The sequence below is a fragment of the Nasonia vitripennis genome, chromosome 3, assembly GCF_009193385.2.
Source record: "Nasonia vitripennis strain AsymCx chromosome 3, Nvit_psr_1.1, whole genome shotgun sequence".
Classification (NCBI taxonomy): Eukaryota; Metazoa; Arthropoda; class Insecta; order Hymenoptera; family Pteromalidae; genus Nasonia; species Nasonia vitripennis.
In genome coordinates, this window is record NC_045759.1 from 5,774,213 (window position 1) to 5,801,065 (window position 26,853).

Genomic DNA, 26,853 nt, shown 5'->3' on the forward strand with positions numbered 1-26,853 from the left:
TTCAGCAAAAATTTCATATTCACGCGCATATAACCGAGCGGGCTCGCCTTAAAGGCGACGTCTCTCTTTCGCTGCATCCGATGTGTACACAGAGAAAGAGCCGAGCTCTCCTCTCCCTTCACGGGGGAGAAAGACGGAACGATCTTTAAAGCGTCCATCCATTAGCCTCGTTGGCGTTCCCCTCGCTGCGGAATGGAATTATTGCGTTCCGCAAATCCGGTCATTCAGCCTTCCCTCTCTTTCTCTCTTTTTCATGCCTGCAATTTCATTTCGAAAATTTTCTCCCGTCGCCCCGCATAATTTTCGCGTTGTACAATGATTCCTCTATACCGCCGCGCGAAAAGGACATTTTTTCCGGATACTTTATCGCACTGAAATTGTGTTTAAAAGAAACAAAAGAGCGAATACATATCCGCGCGGGAGATTTATGCCATCATCTGCGCCGTGACTGGTCGGAATGAGAAGCGCTTTGCGCTTCTACTTTTCCACTCCGAGTTCTTTCATTTCGCATGCCGCGTGTTCCGCTGAACGACCGCCCTTTTTCTCCTTCGTAAATGCGATTCTTTTTATTCCTTATCGCGACGAATCAAAAGTAGCAACTCGCAGTGTCCGCCGAGAGTAAGTGCGTTCGTGTAAGGGAGAGAACTGGCGGCTTGAAAAAAACGCAATCAACGGGAGCGCGACACACAGGGCCCTGGAAAAAAAGAAGCGAAGGGAAGCACATAGCAGTCGAAAATCGCATATTTTTCGAGGCTCGCATCGGGCCGATATCGATCGTCGAGTCGTATAATCAGCGCCGGAGGCAACAGCAGCCGTCGAATTCTAGAGTCTCTCTTCCGGATTCTCCGGCATAACGACCCGTTCTAATTGTAATTTTATAGACGATGATTCTTTTCTAGCTTTGCGAAGCTGCGTGTGTACGTAATGTTGTAATATTTTTTCGAGCCTTTCGCGTTCATTAAAATTGCTTGCATCGGTAAGCAGGATTTTTTTCATGAACAAATTTTTGATGAACTCCGGGATAATTGAATGCAACCTTATGCACTCGACGCATCAAATAATTGCTTTTGAATGCGTTTTGAGTGTAAAAACTCGTGGTATTTCAAACGCGTTCGAAACGTCGGTTGTACGTAAAATATTTTCATTTCCATTTACTTCCAGCACGCGATGTGATTCACCCCGTATACACGGGGGAGCGACTTTTATAAGAGATCGAACATGCGTCGCGTTAAGCATGACGAATCACTTTGCGAGTTTGTGATTTTCACCGCCGCAAGAATCATATTTTATAATATCGCGCAGCTTTGTGAATTTTTACACATGCTCTAGCTTCCCCTCCGACCGATTTAATCCTCGTACCAAAATCCTCTCTATTATATACACACACATGCAAATTAGATCCCCAACCAGCAACAGCGCCGATCGAATCCACATTCCAGAAGGCAACATCTTTTTCGAGCATATCGAGCATTCCGTCTTATCCTTGCACTCGGCCGTTCAGCCCCCATTTCCCCGAGCCCCTCGGCAAGTGGGTATATAGCCGAAAATTGCGCTAGCATTGGCTTGTCGGCCCGGACAATTGTATTATTCATTGTCCCTTCTCGCGCTCAAGCGAGCACCCTCTCTCCTCTATAATTCACTCCGGCAAACGGCCCCCGCGCGCTTTCTCGAGCGTTGATTCTTAATTCCGTATATATATCTAGCCGGAGAAACTCGTACGCGGAATTCTGTCGTCGTGGTGGAAAAATTTTAACGAGTCGACGCTTCGCAAAGAAAATCCGTTGGTATTAAGTATTCGTTATTCGCGGCATATACCGCAGTAGCGGCGCGATATTTCGCGTTCTCGAATTCCAAAAGGGACTTTTTGCTTGATGGGGTGCCGGCGGAGCTCATTTGGCATGCACCCTTCTTCGAACGCGAGTGGGTGAATCAGCAGTAGTCTTCGTGTGCGTATTCGTTTCGCGCCCTTTTTACACGCACCCGTTACGTTGCTTCGGGCGCATTGCGCAGTGTGATTTTCATCGTGTCGAATCTTTCTACAACCAGCCTGCGGTTTATTCTCTTTTAACAAGGGGACGACTCGTGCTTTGATCGCAGAAGCGGCGTCTTGGTCGTTTTCGAAAAAAGAAGGAGGAGGAGAAGAAGAAGAAGAAAGTGACAAAGGCTTGGGAAAATACGCAAAAGTTGAAAATGCTCTCCACGTCTGTTCCGTTTCGACTCTCTTTCTCTGTCCCCGTTTCGCGTCCTCCAGTCTCGAGGACTCTTAAGCTCGACGCGCAGCTGCAGTGACAGCTTTCTCTCTCTCTCTCTCTCTCTCTCTTGCTCTCTATCTCTCTCTGTGTACGATATATATATATATATATATATATATATATAAATTTTGGATTGCCGTCGACGCGATGGCGCAGAGTCGGGGACGCGACGCATTGACGACAGCCAAGTGCGCTCTTTCTCTCTCGCTGATGCCTGATGCTGTCCTGCGCGGAGGCACGCGCCGTGATCAAGCCTGCTTCATTCACATACCCTTTTTTGTTGTTTACGGTACTTTTCACGCGAGTGAAGTTTGAATTTTTTTTTTTTTTCAATAATCAGCCTCGGTTTCATAGAGTCACGCGAGTCTGTCGTAGACTGGATAGGAATATTTATAGAGGTTACGTCGTCTCTGTTCGTGTGTACAAAAAGCCAAGAATACTCACTTTGCTCCCCTTTGATCTTACGTTCGCATCGTTCTAATAACGTATTTTCCTCCCCGATGGAATGACAAACTTTTGCACCGACACATTATGCACGTGAACAATCCAATCAGCGGCCGAGAAGCCCGTGCGCAGCGCATAATTAGAAGCCCGAGATCCATAAGTACCCCCTCCCCTCTCACACGCGAGCTCGCTTCCATTATTGAACGCGTGCGATTTCCAAGACTCCGCCGCCCCTTCGAGCGTTAAAATCAGCACTCCGCAATTTGTGAAAATTCCTGCAGACCGGCAGATTGACGCGCAAGAATCTTCTCGCCGGCTCGCGCCAATGACAAATCGATCGCTCGGCGATTAATTAAAAGCTATCGAGTTCGACCATCTCTCCCTTGTATTATACAGCGAGAGAAGACGCTTCGGCGAGAAGTGAAACTCGATTCATCATGTTTCACGTCGCGCATCTCGACGCGATAATAAATCCTTGTCACCGTAGTTTCCTCCGCTGCTTGATTATTACCCGCGTATGCGATATAGAAATCCGCTGATGTATAGCGGAGATTTTTTTCGGCTATACTAGTGCATCGTGTGTACGAATTCCTCCCGCGGAATGAGTGCGCACTTGCGACGCTCGATATTGGCCGGCGCCTCGCGACGAGGGTGGACGCAATTTTTCAGGCCTCGGAGATGTATGAAATAGCTTCACCGATATCTCCCGCATACACTAGAGAGAGAGCTTGACAAATGCCGCGCGCGTCTGGCCGTACGCGGACGTTTCCGCTGCTCGCGCGCAGCAGTAGGCGAATATTGGAGAACTTTAATCGCGTTTACGTCGCGAGAAATTTTTTTATACGCGGCACGGCCCACTACTGCTTTCCTACGCTATGCGACACACTGCGCCGGCAAGTTTTATGAAGCTCGTCGCTGGCAGCGCTTTAAAATGGAAAAAAACAAAAGGAACACACGTGTGCGCGCCAACAGTGCGGTGCTAAAAACTGTATAACACAGCAACAATCTCGGCTGAAACTCGGAGAGAAATATAAAATAAAAGTCAGAAAATCCTCGACTCCCCGCGCGCGAATTACAATTCCGAACACGAAGAGCGAGGGAGAGACCAAAAACTTGTCTTTTCTCCCCTGTATATAGCAGGCGTTCTCGGCTTTTTGCTCGGCTGGCTGCGCTCGCAATAACTCCCTATATCATCCTCGCCGGCGTCGCATCAGTCTATCTATCTATTCTGCCGTATACGCGCATATATGCGAGCAAGAGAGGGAAGCGCGTTAGCGTGTGTCGGCGGCGGCGTCGCTAAATAATGATCTACGAGAGCGAAACTCGCGCGACCGCGCGCGAGAGTCTGTAATATGCGCGCGTTCTCTGAGGCGCGACTGCAACAGCCTTGTGAGAAGGCGTCGTGTTTTTCTTTTGAGCAAGTTTATGACTCGCCTGGCAGGTCGTATGCATTAAAGAGCAAATGCTGCCGCCGCCGCCGCTGCGCGATCTGAGAGGGGGGCGAGAGGCATTCTGATGTATGTACCGACGAGGCTCGTTTTACTCGCGATCGTGTGTGTGTGCAGCTTTGAAAATGGATCGCGGCGTTGGTTTTCTTCGGCTAGGGAGATTTATATATTGGCGGTGGAGCTTTTATTTATTTAGTTTTCCAGCGCGTGGATCGAGTGTCGAGAGAGCTGACGATGGAAAATTTATTGGGGGCCAGGTTTAAGGGGGGGTTACCGAACACTTGCCGGCTTTTGACCTGTTTTACCGACCGTGACACGTAATATGAGATCTTTTATGTCTTCGTTCTATTTTCAATTTCCATGTAAACACGCGTACTCGGGCCAAGGGTCGAAGAAATCAATCCCCCAGCAGTGAATACAAACTCGACCCCAACAAGCATAAAAAACCTACAGCCCATATACGCCGAACATCGGTGCGCGGTATACTTATCGACTGCCGCACACATCGAGCACTCCGCCTACATATTATGTAACACGGGTCGATTTTAATCTCGCGAGTTTATTATTCGCATTTTAACACGCGGAGACTATGAAATAAAAGTAATAATTCTCACTGCTCGCGTTACCTCGCGGAGCCTACTGCTACACAGCGTTCAAGAGAAAGAGAGAGAGAGAGAGAGAGAGAGAGAGAGAGAGAGAGAGAGAGAGAGAGAGAGACTTTCCCGCTCTTACACAAGATTTATTTTTCGTTTTTAATTTGAGCGCGCTCCCCGCGGAACGCAGTCTTATTTTACGATCCGACGCGCAGAGAAAGCACACCCGCGGATAGGCCGCCGTCGCCGATTTTTTAATTTCGGGCGACATTACGAGCGAGAGATCGTTGCCGCGCGAGGTATATGAAGACGTATTCGCGGACTTTTACGTTTGCCCTTTCAAGAGGATCGTTCGTTCCGTTTGCGTGAAAACAAAGTTCGCCATGCTATGCTATAATATCGAGCAATTTTGGCGCAAAATTCGAAACAGAAATAAAGTAGTAAACAACGCATCAGCCGAGGTAATGCAGCACACGTTGTCGCATTCGAGAGTCGAGATAAGAGAGAAGCGGTGACCCAGCTTCCCTCGAGCCGCTTCATCACCCCCTCTCCTCTTGGCCTCGCTGGAACTACGCGAAGGATCAATCTCGAGACGCGCCGATTTTGCATATAAGGCTGCACTGATGGAGAGTGCGCAGCTCCCCGGGGGATTGCAGCAGCGGTGGCTCGGGCTCGTAAAAGAAAAACTCGTGTTTTAGGAGCACACGCAGCGCGTCATCGCCGAGAGTTCACTATCGGATAGGGCGCGCCGCGCTCGTGACCCCGGCTGTATCGATTAAAAGGAAGAAACGTTATACGTGCCGATGTTTGACTGGAGATTTTTTTTCGGGTTGCATCAGCGTGTTCCATTTACGTGTTTGGCGAACTATGCTTGTTCATCGACGAATCGTGATTATTCCGCGATGAATTAATACACAATACACGATAGAATTTCATTGGTAAATATCGATCAACATAATCAGCGAAATTTGGTCATCCAGAAATTTACCAATTCAAAAAAGAAAAACACTCCATATCCCGTTCTAACATTCGCAATCCGTGCGGAGCAAAACAAAAAGCTCTCCCTGTCAAAGCAGCGGAGCCAGCTCTCGAAAAGACAAACCACCTCTCTCTGGCGTTCTAATCCCGCGGAAAATAATTTGCAAACCGTGAGCCGCTCGACCGCGATTTCCCATTTCGGCTTTCTGCCTCTCTGTCTCCCATCGCCGAGGGCGACGTTTAATTTCCGCGCATCGATTTTCCTATAATTTTACGAACGAGTTCTCCCAATTCCTGGCGAAGCTTATATTCCCCGGGCGTGTGCATACAGTGCGAAGACACAATGCGCGAGCTCGCGCTTCGTTATCGGCTCCCAATCCCCTCGTCGATAAGAGGCCGCCGCCGACGCGGTAATGTGCGCCGCAATATATAAATAACGAGTCTGATAAGGGGAAGGAAATTGCTGAATCGAGCCGAAGCTCTGCCCTACGATATATTTTTAATAAATGCCAATAAATTGTTGCTGAAAACTCCGAATTCGCCGGAAAACGCACGGTTAGTTTGATGAGTTGAATAACGGATAGAAAAACACTCGAAGGCAGACGAAATCATTCGCCCTCGCGCTGCAGCGGAAAGAGGATGAAAAAAGAAAGCCCGTGAAAGACTACAAAGACTATAAGTGAGTAAGCGCTCGAGAGTCCGAAGTGGGAGAGAGAGAGAGAGAGAGAGAGAGAGAGAGAGAGAGAGAGAGAGAGAGAGAGAGAGTGAAAAGTAGGGGGGAGAGTCAGTCGGTAGTAACAGCCGGCGATGAAAACTGAGGCGGAAGCGAAAAAAGCAGCTCGCAAGCGTGATTCATAGACAGCCTCTTCCAGACTACCGCTGCATCGAGTCTGCGAGAGGAACGTCGGAAAAGCGCATTATGAGAGGGAGAAGCGTTGTTCGAGGATTCTATCCCCTTCGATTGGCCGTCTTTTCACTTTCTCTCTCTCTTTCCCTTGATTTTACGCCTCATTTAAAAAGTCGCTTCGCGATAATTGCGCGCGCGTCGACGCCTCTTCTTTCTCGACAGTGGATTTCCCTAATTATGCCAATTTCCATGTTTTGCTGTGAAAATCGGAATGCGTTCTTCATGGAAAAATCAAGTCCGGAACGACGAGGAAAAGTTACGCGAAAGGCAATAGCGGCCACAATGTTTGTAGCAATAACGACACAAGGAATAAATCAACCCCCTATCATTTCGATCCGGCACGCTATAAATCTGCACATTACGAGCTCGGAACACATGCAAGCCGCAGCATCAACATTAATAATCCCCATTTCTCTCTCTTACACACCCACCTACGCATCAGGCGTGTAACACGATCGTGTGAAATCGGCGAAAAATCTACAGCCCCATAAATTTCACGGCTCGCTCGGAATTTTCATCGCTCGGCTCTCTCTCTCTCTCTCTCTCTCCCAGCAGCAGCTCTCAAGACTCTCCTCCTCGGCGGCTCGCGTCGGAAAATTCATTCAAAAGTAATTTACAGGCTTTAATTTCGCCTCGCGTCGAGACGCGCCACCCTGGCAATAAAATCGCGCTTAGGATTCCCCCGCTCCGCGGCTAATGTCGATCTGTACGCCTGCGGAGAATTCGTTATCCTCGATTATCGAGCAATAACTGCTCTCGATCTTCCGCCCCCGCGCCGAAGCCTGTACACCGGCAGTGAGAGAGATTCTATCGGCTCTTCTCTCGAATATATTTACGCGAGACTCGTGTCGAGAAGGGGCGCGAGGCATTCCGAGCGCAAACGAGGTAAGAAGGGCCGACGTGACGCGATCGCGGGGCCTGTAAGCACGCGCGTGTGTGTATAATCGAGACGCGGCACGCCGTTTGCATTGTTAAGGGGATCAGCGCCAGCAACGTTCGGGGTTAGGTATTTCGAGATGGCGCCTCGGCGATAACGCGCTATCGGAGAGAGAGAGAGAGAGAGAGAGAGAGAGAGAGCTGAGCTCGAGGATGCCGCCATCCAGGTGTATACGTATGTATATCGAGGAGAGAAGCTCGAGAATCGCTGTATGGAGATGGCTGGGATGGATTCGAGCTAAACGCGCGCGAGAAGCGGATAACGATTTTCCGCAGGGGAGAAGAGCTCGTAATTTCGCGGGGCGGGTGTATTGAAAACTCGCTGCGGGTATATTTGGAAGTTGAAGCTTTTAATCAGCGTCGAGCCTCCAAAATCTATAAAGCATTGTACGACAGCTCTAGGATACACCGGCAGACTCGCGCACGTCCTCAACGGCAGAAAAATACGCGTCGCGCAATACGTGCCGCTGCGAATTCCCCGGAGGGGCGAAAAGCTCGCGCGCGCGCTCTCGCGAAGATTATAACTGTCTACCCTCGTTATAACGCGGTCGGGCGCGTGCACTCGCTTGTTCTTATTATTACGAATAGCGAGAGACGAGGCGTCAAGTGCAGCGCGATCGCGCACACACGCGGGAAAACAATTTTTCTTCCCGGACTTTTCATTTCCTGTGCTTTTTTTCAGCTGCCGCTTTTGTCGACATCCACTTTCGCCGAAAGTTTCCAATTCGACGATGAGAAAATACAACGCGCCATGTAAATCCCTCGAATAAATACGACCGCATAAGTATGGCCGGATTTCCGGAAGGATAAAAAAAAACAGACACAGATCGCGGACATCCTTTAACGTCACCTCTCCCCCTTCAGCTTATCAAACTTTCCCGTGGGCGTATCGCGCGCCCAGGGAAGAAGGAGCTTCGATTCGAGCCCGGGTGGGAGATCGTTATCGGTAACGCGTTCGTCAGGTTGGCGACCCTAATTTCGCTGGAGGGACGACGACCTTTGTTGAACGAGCGAGAGGGAGAAAGCATTTTATGCATGCGCGTCGCGTCGTAAACGTTTTGACGCGGCGTTTAATTTGAGTAATGCGGACGTGCCCCGCTTCGTTCCGTGCACAGTGTTTTGGGTTGCTCTTTGACTTTGCGCCAAGGCTCCGTGTAATAATCCGGAATATTTCGCGTATCGGGGTTTGATTAAAAGTGTCGAAATAAATTGAACACCGTCCGCTTCCTTTTATCTTTTGAGCTTCGATTTCGGTGGTGTATACCATGGTAGGCGTTTCGAGGGGCAATTGAAAGTTTTGCTGCAAACAGCCGTTTCGTTGCTCGGTATTAAATTTCCAGCGGCGAGCTATGATGTTGTTATTTCCGTTGAGCTTTCCCAGCTGGCTAATTGGTGCGCCCCGCGCTGTAACTCGTTATCGAAAAACGTTTATTTCGCAAAATCGAAACAGCGCGATTGCATTGTTATACGCGTAGAATAAAATGTATTATATTCGCGAACGGCAGCGCAAACAACTCATTTAATCCAAATGGACGGCGTATGAAACCAAATCGAATATCCCAGCGACATGCAGCTCTCCGGCTCCTTTTGGTGCCGCAGGTAAGCCATCTCTCGACCGCGCGGCGCGTAAGTTCAATCGTACTTCAACTTCGCCCCCTATAAATCCCGCGACCCTCCCCCCCCCCCCTACAACAACGACGACTACGACGAGGAGGAGGAGGAAAAAAAGCTCCACGAAATAGACCTCCAAGAATAGCGCCAATTTCTCGTATACGGCATACACTTCCGATTCCAATTTCCCTCGTTCGCCTCGCACAATAGCCTTCGCCTGCACTCGTTCCCGCGCGCGAACGGAGCGATCTCTATACGAATACCTTAACCGCATCGACGTCTCCTCGCATTCCTCCGGCCGCAAAGCAGCAGCTTATTCGGTCTGACAAACGCCGCCGCCGTCGTCGTCGTCGTGCAATTTATACCAGAAGAAAGTCCCGACGGCGCAATAAACGTCGGACCCTCGCACAATCCGCGACGTACGGGCTCGCGAAATGCAAATTCGCGGGCCGTTTCGTTTATGGCCGCTCGTGCGAGAGCAAGAGAGAGAGAGAGAGAGAGAGAGATGCAACAAAGCACGCGAGGTTATGTTTCACGCTCTGAGCCACTACGGTGCTTTCGTTGTTATTATTTATTTATTTTTTTTTAAGTTGGTCTTGTGCTAATTGTTGCATCTGGGCCGAGACTTTTTCCTGAGATCTTCACAGAGAGTCGAAAAGTTCAAGAGGTATAGTGGAACCATCAGCCTACCAAATAATCTTCTCCTCCATTCTCGTACGCAAATAACATCCCTCGCGACTAAAAATCGTCTGACCCTCGTGAAATATACTTCCCGCCATCGGTGGCTTCGCACAAGGAAAGAAGAAGCCTTGTACAGAAAACTGCCTGGACGCATCGGTGTCATTCGAGGATTTATAAACGCACACACACATAACTCGTGCGGGGCATGATTTACTCGAGAGGACCGCGGTGGAATTTCGCCGAGTGGAAAGAAAACTCTTCGCGCTCGAGTTCGTCGTCTGCTCTTCTGTGGAAAAATATGTATCTCTGTCTCTCTTTCAGCGGCGGCGGCGAACTTTGGCACACGCAAAGCCCCGGACTTTTGCGTGTGCACACGCTCGCCTGGTCTTTTTACGTTTTCCAAAAGCCGTCGGAGGAGACGCCACCGCCGCTGTGACTTTCCAGCCAGGATACGTATGTGAAAAATGAAAGTGCGCGCGAGACTTTCCAAACTTCGGACGCGCGCGTAATAAAGCGAGCGTTTTTCTTTCTTTAAACGGTTGCCGTTTTTATAGAAGTTATATATTAATTTATGTTTGAATCTTGACTCTGCGGTGGAGCTAATCAATCCACCGGTTATATTCGTAAAATCAACGAGTCAGCCACCCGTAACTCCAGTCCAAAAATGTTTAATGCCAGACGAGAACTAAATATTCATAAAACTTTACATGCATTTCCATTTTCGGTAAGCTCGAGCACTAATAACGCATGCGCGCGCTCGCACAACACTCGCAGATAAATATGTAGGAAAACTTGCTCTCTCTCTCTCTCTCTCTCTCTCTCTCTCTCTCTCTCTCTCCCTCTCTCTCTCTCTCTCTCTCTCTCTCTCTCTCTGGTATCATGGAAACGGCATTAAAATTCTCTTGCCGACTCTCTCGCGCCAGCGAGCGAATTTAATGCGACGCTTGAAAAAAAATTTTCAATTTCCCTCACGGTTCAAACTTTGACAGAGCAGAGCATAGCAAACGTCGATGCAGATGCAGTCCGTGCGATCGCGAGGCTCTTCCGCGTCACGGAAGTGCGCGAATCCGTGACGCTATCATTAGTCAACTCGCCGAGACCTGACGAATAGCTCGATCTTGATCGGACACGCGGCCAAATGATCCGCCTGTCGGCCGAGGGAAACTACGTGCTGCTGCTCTGGAGATGATGATTGATGCTCTCTCTCTCTCTCTCTCTCTCTCTCTCTCTCTCTCTCTCTCTCTCTGGCGCGCTTTTTTTCTGATCGAATTTATCGGGGAAAGTCGGGCCTCGAAGAGTTGCGTGTAGCTACACGTGTAGGAGTTGACGTTTATGGACGGATAGTATTTGCGAAGATTGAGTGCGCGCAGGCTCGTTTCCGAAAATTTCACCCTTTCGGCTTATTTAGTTAAAACCAATCGAACGTATTTTATTCTTGAATATTACTCTCGTTGATCTAAGCAAACAAAGCGAGAGCACGAGCCGCATACATCAAGCGCCTCAATAGAAGAGCTCACTCGAGATATATCAGCAAAGCCCTCTTATCCGATTTGCATGTCTCGCGCCGTCCAGTCGGTATAATTACCAAAAGCACACCCAGCAGAAAGAGCCCACACAGTCGGACTAAACGAGCAGACTAAACCGTCGCGTATGTTAATGTCCGCCCAGAGGCTCACCGGCGGCTGCTGCAGCCGCGCCCTTTAAACCCGCGCTACTCCCGCGGGCTTTCGAACACACTCGCACACAGACATACCGGCCAATTTCATTGACCCTCGTCCGCTATTAACACCCGTAAATCTTTCCTCCCCGGTCCTCTTCTTCTGCGTCAGCCGCTTTTTTCCGCTACTCCTTCGTGGGCGTAGTCCTCTGATGAGGAAATTGCCGATACGGCGTTAAATTTTCATCAGGGGCCGTCTCGTTTCAAGCTGGTATATCGAAAGAAACGTCGTTTCTTCGTTTGTTTATTTCGACTGATCTGGATTTAGGGACCCGTGGGACACACCTCCGGATTCTTCCGCAGCAGCTTTTCCATCGTATCGCTTCCAGCTGGCAATAGCCGACTGATACTCGCGTCGAAAAATTCGAGCGCTTTAAAACTCGATCGATTGCAGCGACGGTCGAAAATGCTGCGAACGAGAATAACAAAGCAAAAAACAACAAACCAGCAGTTACAACAATCACACTCGCGCACGGGCAAACGCGCAGAGATCCGTCCTCGGTCTCGCGCAATAATTTACACCCAGCAAAACTGCCGCGAAAAAAGCGGGCAACATCGTCCAAAATTACGCTGCTGCAGGCTGCGGGCAAACAGCTGCGCTGAGCGTATAATACATCTTTTGCAGACTTTTTCGACGATCCTCTCTCTCCGCAGCGTCGAAATTCACTCGCGCGCGTTCGTTTTGCTTGTGTACACAACGCGCTCGCAATTAACAACGCTCGAGTGCAGCCGTCCGCTTATATTTACCGATGAAGTTAATACGCGCGCGGGTATTTTTTCGTTTTCGAATCGCCGACAGCCCTCTGGGTTACATCGCGGTATTCAACACAGTCTCACGCGTGTGTTGGTGCCTGCGTTCTGGCGATCTTTCAGGGGTCCTCCGCGAGAGAGCTGGTTTTCCGCGTGTACTCGAGCTTGCGAAAGCATAATATTTTTTATGCGAAAGAGAAACAGAGGAAATGCGTGTGTGTACGAGTACGAGCCCTTAGGTTCACCTCCGGAAAATTTCACCATTCGGCAACGGCTATGAAAGCGACGGCGTCTCTATGTGGGTCTGATAGCCATGCAAGCTCACGCAATCTATTCGGGAGGGCTAAGCCTACTTTCGCGAGTATTTGCGCGAATTCCCTGTCGTTGTCCGGGCGACTGATCCCGGCACCGTTTTCCCGGGCACGTATAGGCGCTGGACTTCGATTTCCATGTGACACGAGGCCGATTTCGTCTGCGAACCTCTATTTCTACCGTGTTTGCCCTGCTCCATATACGGAGCGATTGTTTCGTTGATTAGGCGGCCGTTCGATTTATCTCTCGCTCGACGTCGGCCTATAATAGAAGCGGCGGTGTACCGCTGCTGCGCTACGATGGGAAATTAAACGCTCGAGAGCGTCGATTATTTTCCCCAAAAAACAATGGCTTTAGAATCCAGTGTAGGTGTGCTTCATGAATAGCAACTAGAGCTAAGCCGTCGCCTCGCGTAAATCAGCCTTGCGATTTTAATCTCTCCGTGTATACGCGATGCTTCCTCTCGACGAATCTCCGCGAGCGGTCAACTCGGCCTTTCGAGATTTACTGTCCCGGCCGGATATCGCTTCTGGACGAAACGGCCGCTGCTCTCTCTCTCTCTCTCTCTCTCTCTCTCTCTCGAACGATACATACAGATATATGCGCATACAGGCGTGCTGGTGTACGAGCTTGTCGATGCGCTCGTTAGCTTGTTCGGATTATGCGTGAGCCCGTGCTCCGAAGAAGGGCTTTTTGTAGCAGATAACGATCGACGAGCGATTTCCGAGTGATAAGTGTTTCGGGAGTGGATATCGCGAACTCTTTGCTGGACGATGATACTCGATTCCGTGCAAATTGCAAAACGCTATATCGATTTCCATGCCGGCGCGCGTATGAAACCGTTTCGAAAAATTAAAATCCGAATGGGCTTCTCTAAAAGACCGGCTTTATAAAGCCACCGTCGCACGCCATCCTTTCTCTCCTTTTCTCGGGGTCTCGACCGAAATAACTGCAATTAGGCAGATAGAAAAAGCAGTAGTCGGCGTTCCGCTACTACTGGCTACGCGAGGAAGAGAGAAACTCGCAGTGTAATTGCGATTATACGGGCTGCTCTGCGGGGGAGTAAAGGGGCCATAAGAAGGAAGACAATGGCCGTCTGCGAAGTGGTAAGTTGGCTCCGCCAGAGTCAATCGAATCGTTGTTCGCAAATTAGTTTGTTCGCAAGTGCAAACTGTCTTCCTCTCGCTTCTCTTATTCTCCCGCGCACCTTCTCGCCGGCTTTTACGCGCTGCGCCTTTTTTTCATGCTTTCTCAATTATTCGCTTCCGGCTGCGTCCTTTTCTTCCGCAACGCGACGTTGTAATCAGTGGCTGTATCGCCGAAGTGGATTATTTTCCTCGATTGCAATGGAAAAAAACGCGCGATTTTACGCGTCTGACCGTACTCAGACATGTACTACTCGACCGCGGTGAAGTACGGCTAATTGGATGATTCGATAATTTTGCATCGCTTTGCGCTTGGAGTAAGTTTAATTACTCCGCCTTTTTCCGCACCGAAGTTCGACGGCGAAAGTCACGACTCGAGTGATGCCGCAGCCTCTTGCTTTGGCTCCGACGCTTCGTTTAATAACGCTGCGGTGGCTTCCTCTCTTTCTTCTCGCTATTTAACGCGTATCCTTCCGGTGTCGACGCTTTGATGTTGGCGGATGGAAAATCGCGCTAATTTGAAAGCCGTAATTAGAGCTGATTTCGCCCGCTTAAACGTGGAATCACTTATTTTGTTTTTCGCATCGCGCCAGTGTTTATCCTCGACTATATACGCGCGCGCGCGCGCGCGTGTGTGTGTGTGTGTGGAAAAGCCAATCTAATTACACACCACTGCAGAGCCTTGATTTCAGCGGGCTTCCTTGAAAGATTGATGGAGGCCTCTCTTCAAAGATTAAAAGCAGGGCAGCGGCGGCGATTCCTCTCTGAAAGATAGATGCTTGAAACCCGGGCTCGCATGATTCAGTCCTCTCCTATGCACTGCAACGGTCAATGATAAAACATCCCCGAGCCCTCGCTTATCGCTCTCGCAGCCTCGTTCCGCGCACAGCCTCGACTAAGGAAAAACGCTATCTCCCTCTCACGCTGCTCCTGCCCCGAATGATAAAATCGAAGATTTCAATGAGAAACATCGAAATTCACTCCCAACGCATACTCCGCACCGACTGCGCGCACCGTAAAACAAAGCGAAGGGAAGAAGAACAAAAAGCAAGAATAGCGGGTAAATCCCAGCTGCTCGATAAATACGATCGGATTCCACCGCAAAAAAAGAGGGGGCTGCAGGACAAGATCCGGGAAACAAAAGCGTGCGGGTGCAAAAAACCGTTAAGGTCCACAAGACAAATGGCGCGAATAAAGCAGAGAGAGAGAGAGAGAGAGAGAGAGAGAGAGAGAGAGAGAGAGAGAGAGCAGCCGGTTCTGACTGTACTGCTTTTCCAATTTCGCGGCAGCCGATAGCCTTCTCCGAAATGTTGCGCTGCGTGTTCTCCTGTATACGTATACTATATGTAGCCGTAGGAGGTGGGAGAGGAGGACGCGCGCAGTCGGAATTCGATTAGATCGGCCGCCGCGGCACGCCACCGCGAGTTTCTTACGGTCCAATTCGAGGATTCCGTTCTCTCTCTCTCTCTCTTTTGGCGCAGTTGGACGCGAGCGAGTGGAGAGTCGCGAAAATTTTCCTCGTTTCTATCCCTCTCCTCCTCTCGCGTGACGTTCGATTTTTTCGGGGGAAGGACACGTCGCGAGTTGCTGGAGTAGTTTTCGAAGGCAAGACTGGAAATATTGCGACGTTTGGCTTTATACTTTGGAAAAATTGTAATTGCGTGCGACGAAATTTTGATACCCTTGCAATTGGATCGCATCCTTGGAAGTTTTCCAATTCGTTTTGCGAAAAAGTATTTCAAAACGAAAAAATTGCTTAAGCACACATCCAGTCGTGAGCAAAAACATGCGAAAGCTCACACTCTCCGGATCCCGTCTGCGCAAAATAATTCATTAATCCCCTCCGCGCCAGTGGCGTTTCATTTGCCCCTGGCAGCCAGAAGCGAAATCTGCGCTGCTCGGTGTTCCCTTCGTACTTGAAAAAGAGACATTATACCGCCACGGGGCTCGTCGGCTGAAATCCGATAATCCTTACGTGACATCCGCGCGTATCACAGCCGTGCGGCATCTGGGATAAGGCTAATCTCCGCTACCTACACATATATACATGTCTCACTGCCTGTGCGTATACTGACGTATATACGTATACGGATCCGAGCGAGTTCTCTTCTCGTTACCCTTTTTCCGATGCAGTCCGGGCTCTTTGCTTAGTTCGTTGCCGAGGATTTGAGTATAGGCGCACGTCGTTGCGGCGTCGGAATATTTTTCGACTCGAAAAAGTTACACCGGGAGAGGTGGGGTCGGAAAAGAGATTTGCGACGATTTTGAAGGCTGTACTGGTGCGGTTCAAGTGAAAATAACATAAGCTCCGTCGGAATACGAGCGAGAACGAGGGAAAATTTTCGACGTTAATCCCGAGCCCGCGCAACTTTGTAATTTTATATAACACACAGCCATAGAAACTACCCTAAATTACACGATTCAATTCAACTTTGCGCTAGAGAGTTCGCCGTAATGGACGTACCCAAATGAGCGCATACGCGAAAATCGGAATTGTGAAGCGTGTTCCCCTAGTCCACCCTAACTCGAGCGAGTACTTTGCAAAACCAAAATAAAGCGTTACATGAAAATCCCTCGCACTGCAGGTGTAACCAGGCACTACTGCTCGCCTTATCTCGCGTCCTGCGAAATAATCGTGAGCGTAAAAACGTTGACGACGATGATCGAGTCCAAACGAAATCAGGTTCGCTCGCTCGCACGCGCATGTAAAATCCGGCTCGTAAAGAGCTTTATTGCTGATAAAAATCCGACTCTCGTTGCTACTTTCCTTCTCCTCTTTCCGCGGCCGTTATAACGCTGCCGCGGCCAAAGCGAAATGTGCGCTGTGTTTGCGCGCTGCGGGTAATCGTAGGACGATACGGCTGTATATAAGAGAGTATGGAGCTTTAATGCGCCCGGGAAATTAAAGTGGCTCGTGAGCTTTTATCCTGTTGGCCGCCGGTGTGGACCCGGTGCGAGAGTTTTGTTTTTGAAGTTTTGAAGTGTATCAACTTTCAATACTTGCCGGTAGTTGGGTGCGAAATAAGTAGTTCGAATTTCTCCGTGTTTATTCAGCAGCTCTCGCGCGCGCAGTTTGCTTTTACAGTGGGCCATTACGCGAGTACTGCGCGCGACGGCCCGACTGACATTGACTGTATTTTAAACTGATGACAGTTTGATGAGCTTCTGCAGGGAGTGAAATATACACGCGACGCTTGAGAATCTCAAAAGTATGTCGGTCCTGTGTACGAGAAAGCTCTGCTCCCATAAAAACATTCGAGTCAAATGAGGTTAACGATCGCAGCGCTTGGAAAGTGTAGACCCTTTTCTCAATCGCTATCGCTTTGATATACTACGCACGCACTGGCGCCTTTTTCTTACGTCGACAAATCATCGTCGCAGTTTGTTATTACAAAGCATTAAAAAGCTTATCCTTACATCCATCGATTCCCATACAAATCCAAGATTACTTCTAGCGAATCCTAAGCCGGACGTACTTCAGTCTTGCTCCCAACCTCATTCCACGTTTCTCTATCGACGCATTATTCTACCTCTCGCAAACAAACGTTTCATCTGCAGCTCACGCTGTTTACCCGTCGGAGCGAATCATCTCGTGTTCATCTCGTCCCTCCCTTGCACGCTGTGCCCAAATTAATGGCCGATCTAGTCTATGTGTATAATACGCGTATTTCAGACTCGCGCTCGGTTTGCCGTTCGATTATTGCGCTCAAAGCCGATCCGATGCCACGGTCTATATAACTGAGCTGCGCCGCTGCCGCTTCGTGTTGCATACATAGGATGAGTTAGTGGACATTTTTAGAAAACAAAATATTCACAGGCTTACACAGGATTTCTTACATCCAGTGGAAAACCCGTAACTTCCGACAGAGGTATGCATTCCTGTTCTGCAAAAACAATTGGCCGACTGTGTAGAAGTATTTGATAAAAAAGAATAGAAAAACAGGAAAATTCAGCGAAATTGAAAGCAGCAGAGGCACAGGATGAAAAAGCGCCGCGCGCGTATGAATAAAAATAGAAAAAGAAGTAAATGAAACAGGGGGAAAGAGAGAAGAGAGCTTTACGCTTCAGAAAAAGAATCTCAGCTAGCAAAGAGTCATGCCGCACGGGAAGCTCGTGTGATTAATAACGGCTTCCGATCGATTTGCACGCTAGCTTGCAAGCTCCATATATCCTTGCTTTGTTCCCTCCGCCTCCTCTGCCGTTCTTTTTTTTCGCTCCGATTGAATTCCATCCACTCGCGCCCGGCGTAGGAATGCCGAGAGTGAGAGGCTTTGTGTGCTTGCAACGAAGGCGAAGCGCGCCTGGAGAATGACGGGAATTAATTTGCAAGAATCGAGCTTTTTCGAGAGAACGTCTATGTTTATACTTTGTGCTGCACTTTCAAGGGAAAAAACTCGTTCCTCAGTCAGATTTCGATTATAGCAGGAGAAATAAAAAGCTCGATCTTAACTCTCGAGTTAATCGGCTAAAAGCATTCACCTGCATATCCGAAGCGGAGATAATGGAAAGAAACAGCGTTAGCGGCGCGGAACAACTTTTACTCCGCGAATAAACTCGTGACCAAAGTAATTCCAGCTGCGATGGCGGAGTTGGAGCGCGTGTAAGCCGCCACCGCCGCTCGGGAATTGCCCGTATGGTATAAAGTTCTTCTTCTTTTTTTTTGCTTCCGCGAATCGATCTGGATTCGTTCAGTCAAACTCGACTCGCGCAGGCCTCGAGGTGTTCATCTAAAATTAATGCGTTCGGTTATGGGAAAGGTCGGACAGGTCGTAAAACGTCTCGTAGCGGCGGCGCGCGGCATAAATAGAGTATTTTAGTTATGTTTATCTTTTTCCCTGTATACACAGCTACGCCTATCCAATCCCCAATAGACGTATGCAAGACGTAACCAAAGGAGTAGAAAATTTACGAGCGGCTCGTATACTTGACACATTCACACGGGGTCGTGAACTTTTTACTCGGCGGAGAGACGCGTCTCGCGCGGCAGCTCCGCATCCTTTTAACTTGTGCGTGTGTAAACTTTTTCTTTTCGAAAATTCCCTCGACGATGTTTCCTCGCGCGCTTTTAGTGTTTCGCATAAATATGTCCATTTTCGCGTTCGTAAAATATTTCCAATAAACTCCGGCAGCTGCGACGGGAAAAATTCATTATTCGCTTCCGTTTTCAGGGAGTACTCGTGTAGTCGCACAAGTTTCAGGAGGAATTCTCGTCATCCGCGCCGCGAAAGCTCTTACAATTACGTTCTAATCTTCGAAAAAGAGAGCGCATCATCCTCCCCGCGAAAAACTTGATACACGACTGTCCTCGCGCACAAGCCAGGGCGTAAAAGCTCTACCCCTCGGAGCGTAGAGAGAAAGAGAGAGAGAGAGAGAGAGAGAGAGAGAGAGAGAGAGAGAGAGAGCTTTCGATGTCGCGGTCCTTGACTCGCGGACTTGCTTTTAGTTTATTGCCGGCTCCGTCGTGCTTTGCCTAGTGTGTCCCACCCCCGCACATACACGAGGCGGAGGAGAGTAATGGCCCGACAAGCAGCGCGACGCTGCTATGTAATAAAGAAAATTACGGCGCGTATCTTCGGCAATGACAGCAGCCGCGGAATTTCGACGTAGCCGCGCGGTGTTTTAGGGCGGAGATTTTTTTCTCCGCAGGGGGAGCAGCGAGAGATCGCGATTAACGCTTATAAGGGGAAATTTATTGAGATGAGGCTTCCTCCCGGTTGTTTGCGAATTACGGGAAAATTATTGGGATGGCTCAGGGCGTTCGCTCTTTCTCTCTCTGCGGGATTATCCTTCTTATCGCGGATGATTTTTTTTCGCTCTCCATGTAGCATTAGCGATACGTTGACGAAACCCATTGCGCTGACCGAACAAAGGATATCCGCACGCGAAAAAAAGTTAATCACCGAGACTTGATTAAAATTTTTTCCAAGCTTAATCAGGCGGTCAACAAAAACAAAACTAATCTCAAACTCGACGGCATTATCCCGAGGACAATCTGCAAGAAGCTCGCGCCAGAGCCGGTATACCCACCGACTCGTAAAGTGGCTGGTTGCTGTATGCGTCCGCGCGGCAACGATGAGGATTTCGTTCGCGCGCGCGCGAAGCTTCCGGAACGTCATTATGACAGGCTTCGTTAGGGGGCGAAATGTTCCGTGGCCGACTGCTTCGCCTCTCCTGCGCTCGTTCCGAGAGTCGGAGGCTGATTAAGCGCCAGCGGGACGTGATTTTGCAAGTCCGGCCTGATTGCGGCGACGACGTATAGTTTCGTATGTGACTTTTCCTCCTTATACTCGCGCATAGCCTGTGACACGAGCCGCGGGAAATTCATTTCGGCTCTGGTATTCTCTTCGACCAATGTATCAGCGTCAGAGAGTACAACTCGCGTGTTCGCGTAATTAAAGGGAAAAGTGTATAGAAAAATGATTCGTATGGGTATTATCTCTCGGCCCTGATTTACAAAGCCGTAAAGGCCTCGGCGCTCGTTCCCGCGCGCCTTTCATCCTTCCGCCCGTCCGGATCCATCCGGCCGTCCGTCGAGATAAGAGAAACGACCGCGCGCACACTCCGGCACAAAAGGCTCTTGCGTACAAAAAGCGACACAAGACCGGCGCCGCGCACTATGTACTGAAAGACAGCCCCGGAGAAAAGAAAGCAGCTAAGCGGATAGCACAGGTTAATGGTCGTCTATGTACACCTTTCGGTTATAGGAAAAATTCGACTATGCATAGCAGCGAATGCGGAATGAAAAGCTCTCCCGCATTCTGCGTGTCGCTTGATTAAAATCACTCGAACATCCGTTGCTACGGTCGACAAAACCCGATCAGCGGGAAAATTAGCAGGGTCGCGCGCGCACCTCCTTAATTTCCTTTGACGCAGCTGCGCTGTACCCAGAAATTCTCTCTCTGCGGCGAATCATCGATGCAGGCTGATCTTGACCGCGGCGTTATTAATCGAATCCGGCTTCAATTACCCGGCATAATTACGCATCAGAGATATCTCAGCCGCAGTGTACCGCAGGTGCCCAGTCAACCGACTGACCCTTGTGGCTTTTCGATGACTCGCTCCCTCTCTCGCGTGTCCCTTGACGCTTAATTAATGAGGGCGGCCGAGACGTGAATACGTTCGGAGGCGGTGAGCAGATTTCGTTGTTTACTATATAGGAACGATCGAACTGGGACAAAATGAGCAGCGTAGAACTTTGCACGTTACTGCCGCGAGCGAACTCGACCTCGATTTCCTTACTTCCAGTAGCAACAAAAAAAGGACAGAACACCTCCACCAAATTTCCGGCATCGCAGGCTTCGCCAACGAAACTCAATCAACGGGCTACGGAATTCCAGCCATTCTAAACTCGTTATTGATATTCCGCGCACGCGTCGTTCAGGAAATTTCGTCGCGCCAAGTTTGCCGACGACGACGAGGACGAGGCGCAGCAGGAATCGCGTTTATGAGCTATGAGCCGCGCACGCCTCGTATGTGCGCAGTCCGCCTGTCAGTTTCGCGCGCGCAACTTCTTGACGCGCCGACGACGAGATTCCGTCAACGTGACATTGATCGAGTCGCCCGCGTCTGATGAAATGGAGCTTTTGGGATTCTAACGCTTATTCGTATCATACTCCCGAAAAATATATTTTTTCATTCGTTGCATAGTTACGCGAAATCAAATAGTGAACCGAAATTACACCGAGCCAAGCGGGGAGGACAACAAAAGTAACCGCGGGAGAGAGAGAATTTTTTACGCCCGCCCCGTAAAATTAACAATAGAAGCTCTAGGATGGCTGAAAGTTAATCTAAAAACCTCGCACACCAGAGAGAGAAGGAGAGACTGCACTATTGCGCGCCTGCTAAGAGCGCTAATTACACAATGCAATTAGCGTCGGTGGCGCGGGAAGTGCGACCGAGGCCGGCGAAAAAAGAGAGAGAGAGAGAGAGAGAGACAGAGAGAGAGAGAGAGAGATAGAGAGAGAGAGAGTCGAGGAGCTTCGACGGTGTCTCTTTCCACTCGTTTCGTCTCTCTTTTTTTCCACTGTTTGCATCTCTCGGAACTGCTCTTGCAGCGTGCGTTTTTTCAGCGCTACTTTTGTTCGCGCGGGCTTATATGGCTGGAAATCTGGTATATTTTCGGAGAAGGGCATACGCGAGTTTGATATCTTATTAAGTCCGTGTTTTCTTCCTTCCAGCACATTTGGGATTTGGTCGTTCGCTCGCGGATTACGTTTCCATTATTTCTCTCGCCAGCTCCGCGTGATTACGCAAGGAGAATTAAAAAGAAAACCGATTTACGAAGAAACTCCTCTCTCTCTCTCTCTCTCTCTCTCTCTCTCTCTCTCTCGGCTATGCGTATTTATTTATGCTCTCTCAACATTTCATCCCTTTTCTCCGCGCTCATTTACCTTATCAACTCGGGCAAAACGAATGTCAAGACCACAAAGGCCAAGGAAATTCTCCCATTTCGTAGGGTGGTTGGCAGCAGCAGCAGCAGCGTATATCTGCTTCGCTCTCTCTCTCTCTCTCTCTCTCTCTCTCTCTCTCTCTCTCTCTCTCTCTCTCTCTCTCTCTCTCTCTCTCTCTCTCTCTATTCGTTTTTCCCACTACAGCTATTACCGCCTCTCCCTTTGTACTTTTTTCTCTCCGTCGGCCCTGAATCAGCCTTGTCTTGGCCCCTAATGAATTATTTCCGCCCGGAAGTCTCTCCCCTCTTCCTCTCTCTTTCGCTCCGTCTATTTCTCCTCTTTTCTCCTTCGAAACGAAAAAATAAACCGCAGAGAACGAACTAAGAACGAAAGAGAGAGAGAGAGAGAGAGAGAGAGAGAGAGAGAGAGAGAGAGACGAGTTCTCCTCGCTTCGGCACTTAACGGAGTGAGCTTCTTCTCTTTTTCGTGCGGGGAGGGAGCGAGAGCAGCGAAAGTTCTCCGAGCTTTTCTTTCCCGGCTAGAGCGCTGAAAGGATCAGACCAAAGAGATTGCCCCCGGGGAACCGATGTTATGAACATTTATTCCGTACAGATGTTCCACACGGCAGTCTGGCCGGATTTCGGAAATACGCTGTATTATACACTTGTAAATACTCGTCGGGGGCTAGATTAAAAGCTGCGCACGCTCTCGAGAGTTTAATTATTTTCCCAGTGTTATTAACTTCGAGCCCACAAAATGGCCATAACCGAAGTCGCTTTGCTTTGTCTTTTATAACGAAGAACATCGTTCCGCCCGAGCATCGCAGCTTCGACAAAGGACTCGTGTACACCATTAAGACAAACGTCATGATTATTCGACTCGCGTCGGGCAGAGTAAGGAGTAACGTTATACTAGAAACGTTCTCCGTGTAAATAGTCTAGCGCGCTGCGGAGGTCGTCGTACTCCCGCTCTCTTTCTCTTCAAAATACACTCAAATTAAAGAGCTCCTTTGTGCCCTTTTTTGTGTGTCACAGAGAGATAGAGAGCAGCAACAGTCGCTGCGATAATGAAACCGCCTCGGCGCTCCCCACGCGTCACTCGAAACGCACGAGCCGAGCTAATAAGAAGAAGGGCTGCAGTCTCGAGAATAATTGGCTTTCGAAGGGCGGCACAACGTAGCTCGCCTCGTGTTTACCGTATATACAGTTTCGCCGTTGTCCAGCTCGCGTAAAATCGAGCCTCGTAAAGTCCTCCTCGCGAGTGATAAGACGCACGCGTTGTGCGTGAGCTTCGAGATAGGCGAGTTAAGTGCGGGCCGTTAAGCTGCTTATACTGCGCCGTTGGCGGCTCGTTTCCAACTGCCGTATAACGCACTCGGCGATCGCTTCGCGAGGCGCAAGCAAAGCTGACGTTGATTCTTCGTCGCGTGTACGTTAATTTTGAATCTAAAGAAAAAATTCTCTTGTGTTTACAGGATGTAAGCGGCCTAACTCGACATCAGCAGCGGCAGCACCGCAGCGAGCTTAATTGAAAAGTCCCGGACTGCTCGTTAGAAGCGTCTCTGGTTGCGAGGGAGAAGATGATATTGAGACGACGTCTCCGCACTGATTGAAAGGGGGAGCGTCGAGTTAGACTCTCTGCCGCGAGGGTCTGGCAGAAAGGGGGAAGAGTGTGAGACAAGCGACAAGTGTGAGAAATGACAGCGAGGACGAGGATGGCTCGCTGGGGATTGCGCTTCAGTCAGGACTTCCGCCGCTGGCTGATTCTTGCGGTCCTCCTCACGCCGATGCTCGCCAAATCGCAGCTCACCTGGACGCCCATCTACGTCGGCAATGAAAGTGAGTTTTTTTTTATCAACTCTCGTAGATTACTCGCGCATCGGTGAATATTGCGAAAAAAAGCCGCCACATTCGGTTCACCGGTCCACACAAAGCCTGCGTATATTTACAGGGGAAAATTCAACAGAGGGCTCTCTCGGTGTCGGCGACAAACATGAAAATCACTGTATCGAGTGCAGCATTGGCCTCTGGAATTTTACGCCGACAAACGAAGCGCGGTTCAATGCAATCAACGCGCGGCATTTCTAAATACCGGGCTTCCTCCCCATTGCCCTTGGGCTTCATTCCCAACCACCAATATACGCGCGTATAGTTGTAACCACTGTGTGTATATGGATGGGAATTTCAGTGGCCCGCATGACGAAATCCTCGAGAGTTCGAGGTTGCCTGCGCGTGGCTCGAAAATAACGCTGCCAATTAGCGTTACGAGCACAAGCGCGCATTGGTGGTTATAACAATGCGTTAATTTCGGTCGTTAGCCTTCGCGAGAGAGCCGGACACGGAAAATTCGTACTTAGATCCAGTCGCGCCAAGTTCGTTTTGTTGCGCTGTGTAGTTTTGAAGTAGCCCGCACTCGTGGATTAGGCTACGCTCGTATGATCTTCCGAAAAATGTTCAACGGAGCTTGCGGCCGAATCGAACCGAATCTCTCTCTTCCCCGCAGCGAAGCACTTCGTAAATATTCATGTATAAAGCCGAATAAACTTGCGTGTAAAAGATGTAGCGCGGCGCGTTGTGCGGGAAGCGCGAATCGATGAAAATGTTTGTCAAAAAGCGCGCACGCACGTACGCGCGAATTTGGAAATAAAAAAAAATTGCCCCTCCGGATAAACTGCGCCTGCTGAAAATTGCCGCGTTTATTCTGCGCTTACACGCAAAACTTTATCGAGCACGTCAGCAGAAGCGTTTGTCAGCGAAAGTCGCGTATGTTTTGTTTCTGCCGTACGCGTGTGTGGGTACGTCTGCTTCGTTTAATTGTGGGTATTGTCGCTGCGATCGATGTTTTATTAAACTTTTTTTCAGCGCGCGATTGACTTCGATCCGCTCGTCGTCGCCGCCACGTCACGTATAAAACAAAGCTGGCTTCGATGCGAAATTGCGTTAATTCACGAGAGCAAATATTGAAAGGAGTTACGCGGTGTATCGAAAAATAAAGCTCGATTATTAACAGCCGAACACTCCGTCATTAAACCGGCCGTTTTCCGAAAAGAAAAATGTAAACAGCAGACCCCCCGTGGAGCGTGTAAATCCCAGCTCCCGCTCTCGGTAACTTTTACAACCCGGCCCTCGTAATCCACGTGCTTTAAGCCTCGACGCAGAAGCTTGACCCGGAAGATCTTCGAGCTTGCTCTCTCACTTTCTCTTCGGAAATAAATTCGCGCGCGGCGGTGGTGCGGGCGACGTGATGAAACTGCGCCGCGACGGCTTTGATCCTTGCGGCTCGTCAAGTATCTCATTCGATCCACGTAACGCGCGGATCGAAAAGTAATCAGGCGCAGCCGCTGAAAATCAATTCGAAACGTGCCCGCGCTAACTCAATTTTACCAGAGTGCCGGGGAGAGAGAGAGAGAGAGAGAGAGAGAGAGAGAGAGAGAGAGAGAGAGAGAGAGAGAGAGAGAGAGAGCACGATCATCCTAGTCCTGCGTTTGGAAGCAGACGACGACGCCAGGGCAACTCTGTAGGGGGCGAGAGATGTGTATTCTGCCTCGGCACGGCAAGTGTGTGTGTGTAAGGGCCGTGCGGTACTTATTTGACGCTGGGATGACTTTGGAATATTTAAGAATGGCTTTTTCATTCGTTTCGAAAGCGAACTTTTTAATCTCGAGAGTAGGATGAGTGATACTCTTTTAAAGAGTGTTTTCGAGTAATGAATTTTATGAGGAGATTAAAGAAAAGTCAGAAGATGAGGGTATGATTATGAAAGTTAATTAAATTTACGCCGAACTTCTTAATTTTATCGACGCAAGCCTATTAAAATATTATACCGAGCGCGGAACGTCACCTGAACACTTTACCTTTAAGTTTTCCCTCGTGACAAGCGAGCGCGAGTTGTATACTTTAAAACCCTTTGAAAAAATTCATAATTTGCTTTAACAAGTATACGACATAAAATTCAGCCAGTGTACATCGCAGTCGCTCCAGGGTGATCTCCCTACGAAGGCAGCCGGTATTTCGCGCTGCGGAGCGTCACTAGTACTTCCTTCCTGTACGACGAGACTCGGGTTAGTATCCCTTGCCTGGCTGCCTTCAGTTAGTAAACCTACTCTACGCGCATTTCGTCTCTGTCATTAAAACCCTATCACGGAGACGATATCATTCTTTGTTTGCCTTTTCCAAATTTTCGCAATCCAATTTCCAGAGAGAGAGAGAGAGAGAGGGGGGGGGGGAAATGGGAAACTCGTGAAATCGAGGCTCACGGAATATACGGGGAGTCTGGCATAATTTTTGTTAGCGCGTTTCCACGCCCTCAAATTCTATCAGGGCCGCTCGTCGTGGCAGTCAGACTTGCGCCATTCCCATTCCGGCGAAACGGCCTGCGTGTGAGCGAGTTATGAAAATGAGTCTTCTCTTCTCTGGCGAGAGCTTCTCTCTTCCGGAGCTACTGGCTGCTCGTCAATTAGGGGGCGGTTTCTGCGCACGACGATTGTCCCGGAAACTTTCTCTCCACTCCTCTCTCTCTCTCTCTCTCTCTCTCTCTCTCGTCGTATTCACGTCCTTTTGAATATTAGATGATTTCTTTTATTAATTTTATTAGCCCAGCTAGTTTGCTTTTGTGTCCCTCGGGTACACCCGGAGAAAGTTACGTAATATTTGCTGGAACTCCGCATAATACTGAACGTGTTCGGCTGGT

At 49.3% G+C, this 26,853-nt stretch overlaps 1 protein-coding gene across 2 annotated transcripts in view; it reads left to right on the forward strand.

Moving 5' to 3' along the window:
- Positions 1-26,853, forward strand: part of LOC100679318 — a 166,412-nt gene that overhangs the window by 18,114 nt on the left and 121,445 nt on the right. For both annotated transcript variants that reach the window (XM_016984242.3, XM_016984241.2), the window contains one exon: positions 23,639-24,002. In XM_016984242.3, the coding sequence (XP_016839731.1) occupies positions 23,861-24,002 (142 nt within the window). In that variant the 5' untranslated portion in view covers positions 23,639-23,860. The remainder of the gene's footprint in view (positions 1-23,638; positions 24,003-26,853) is intronic.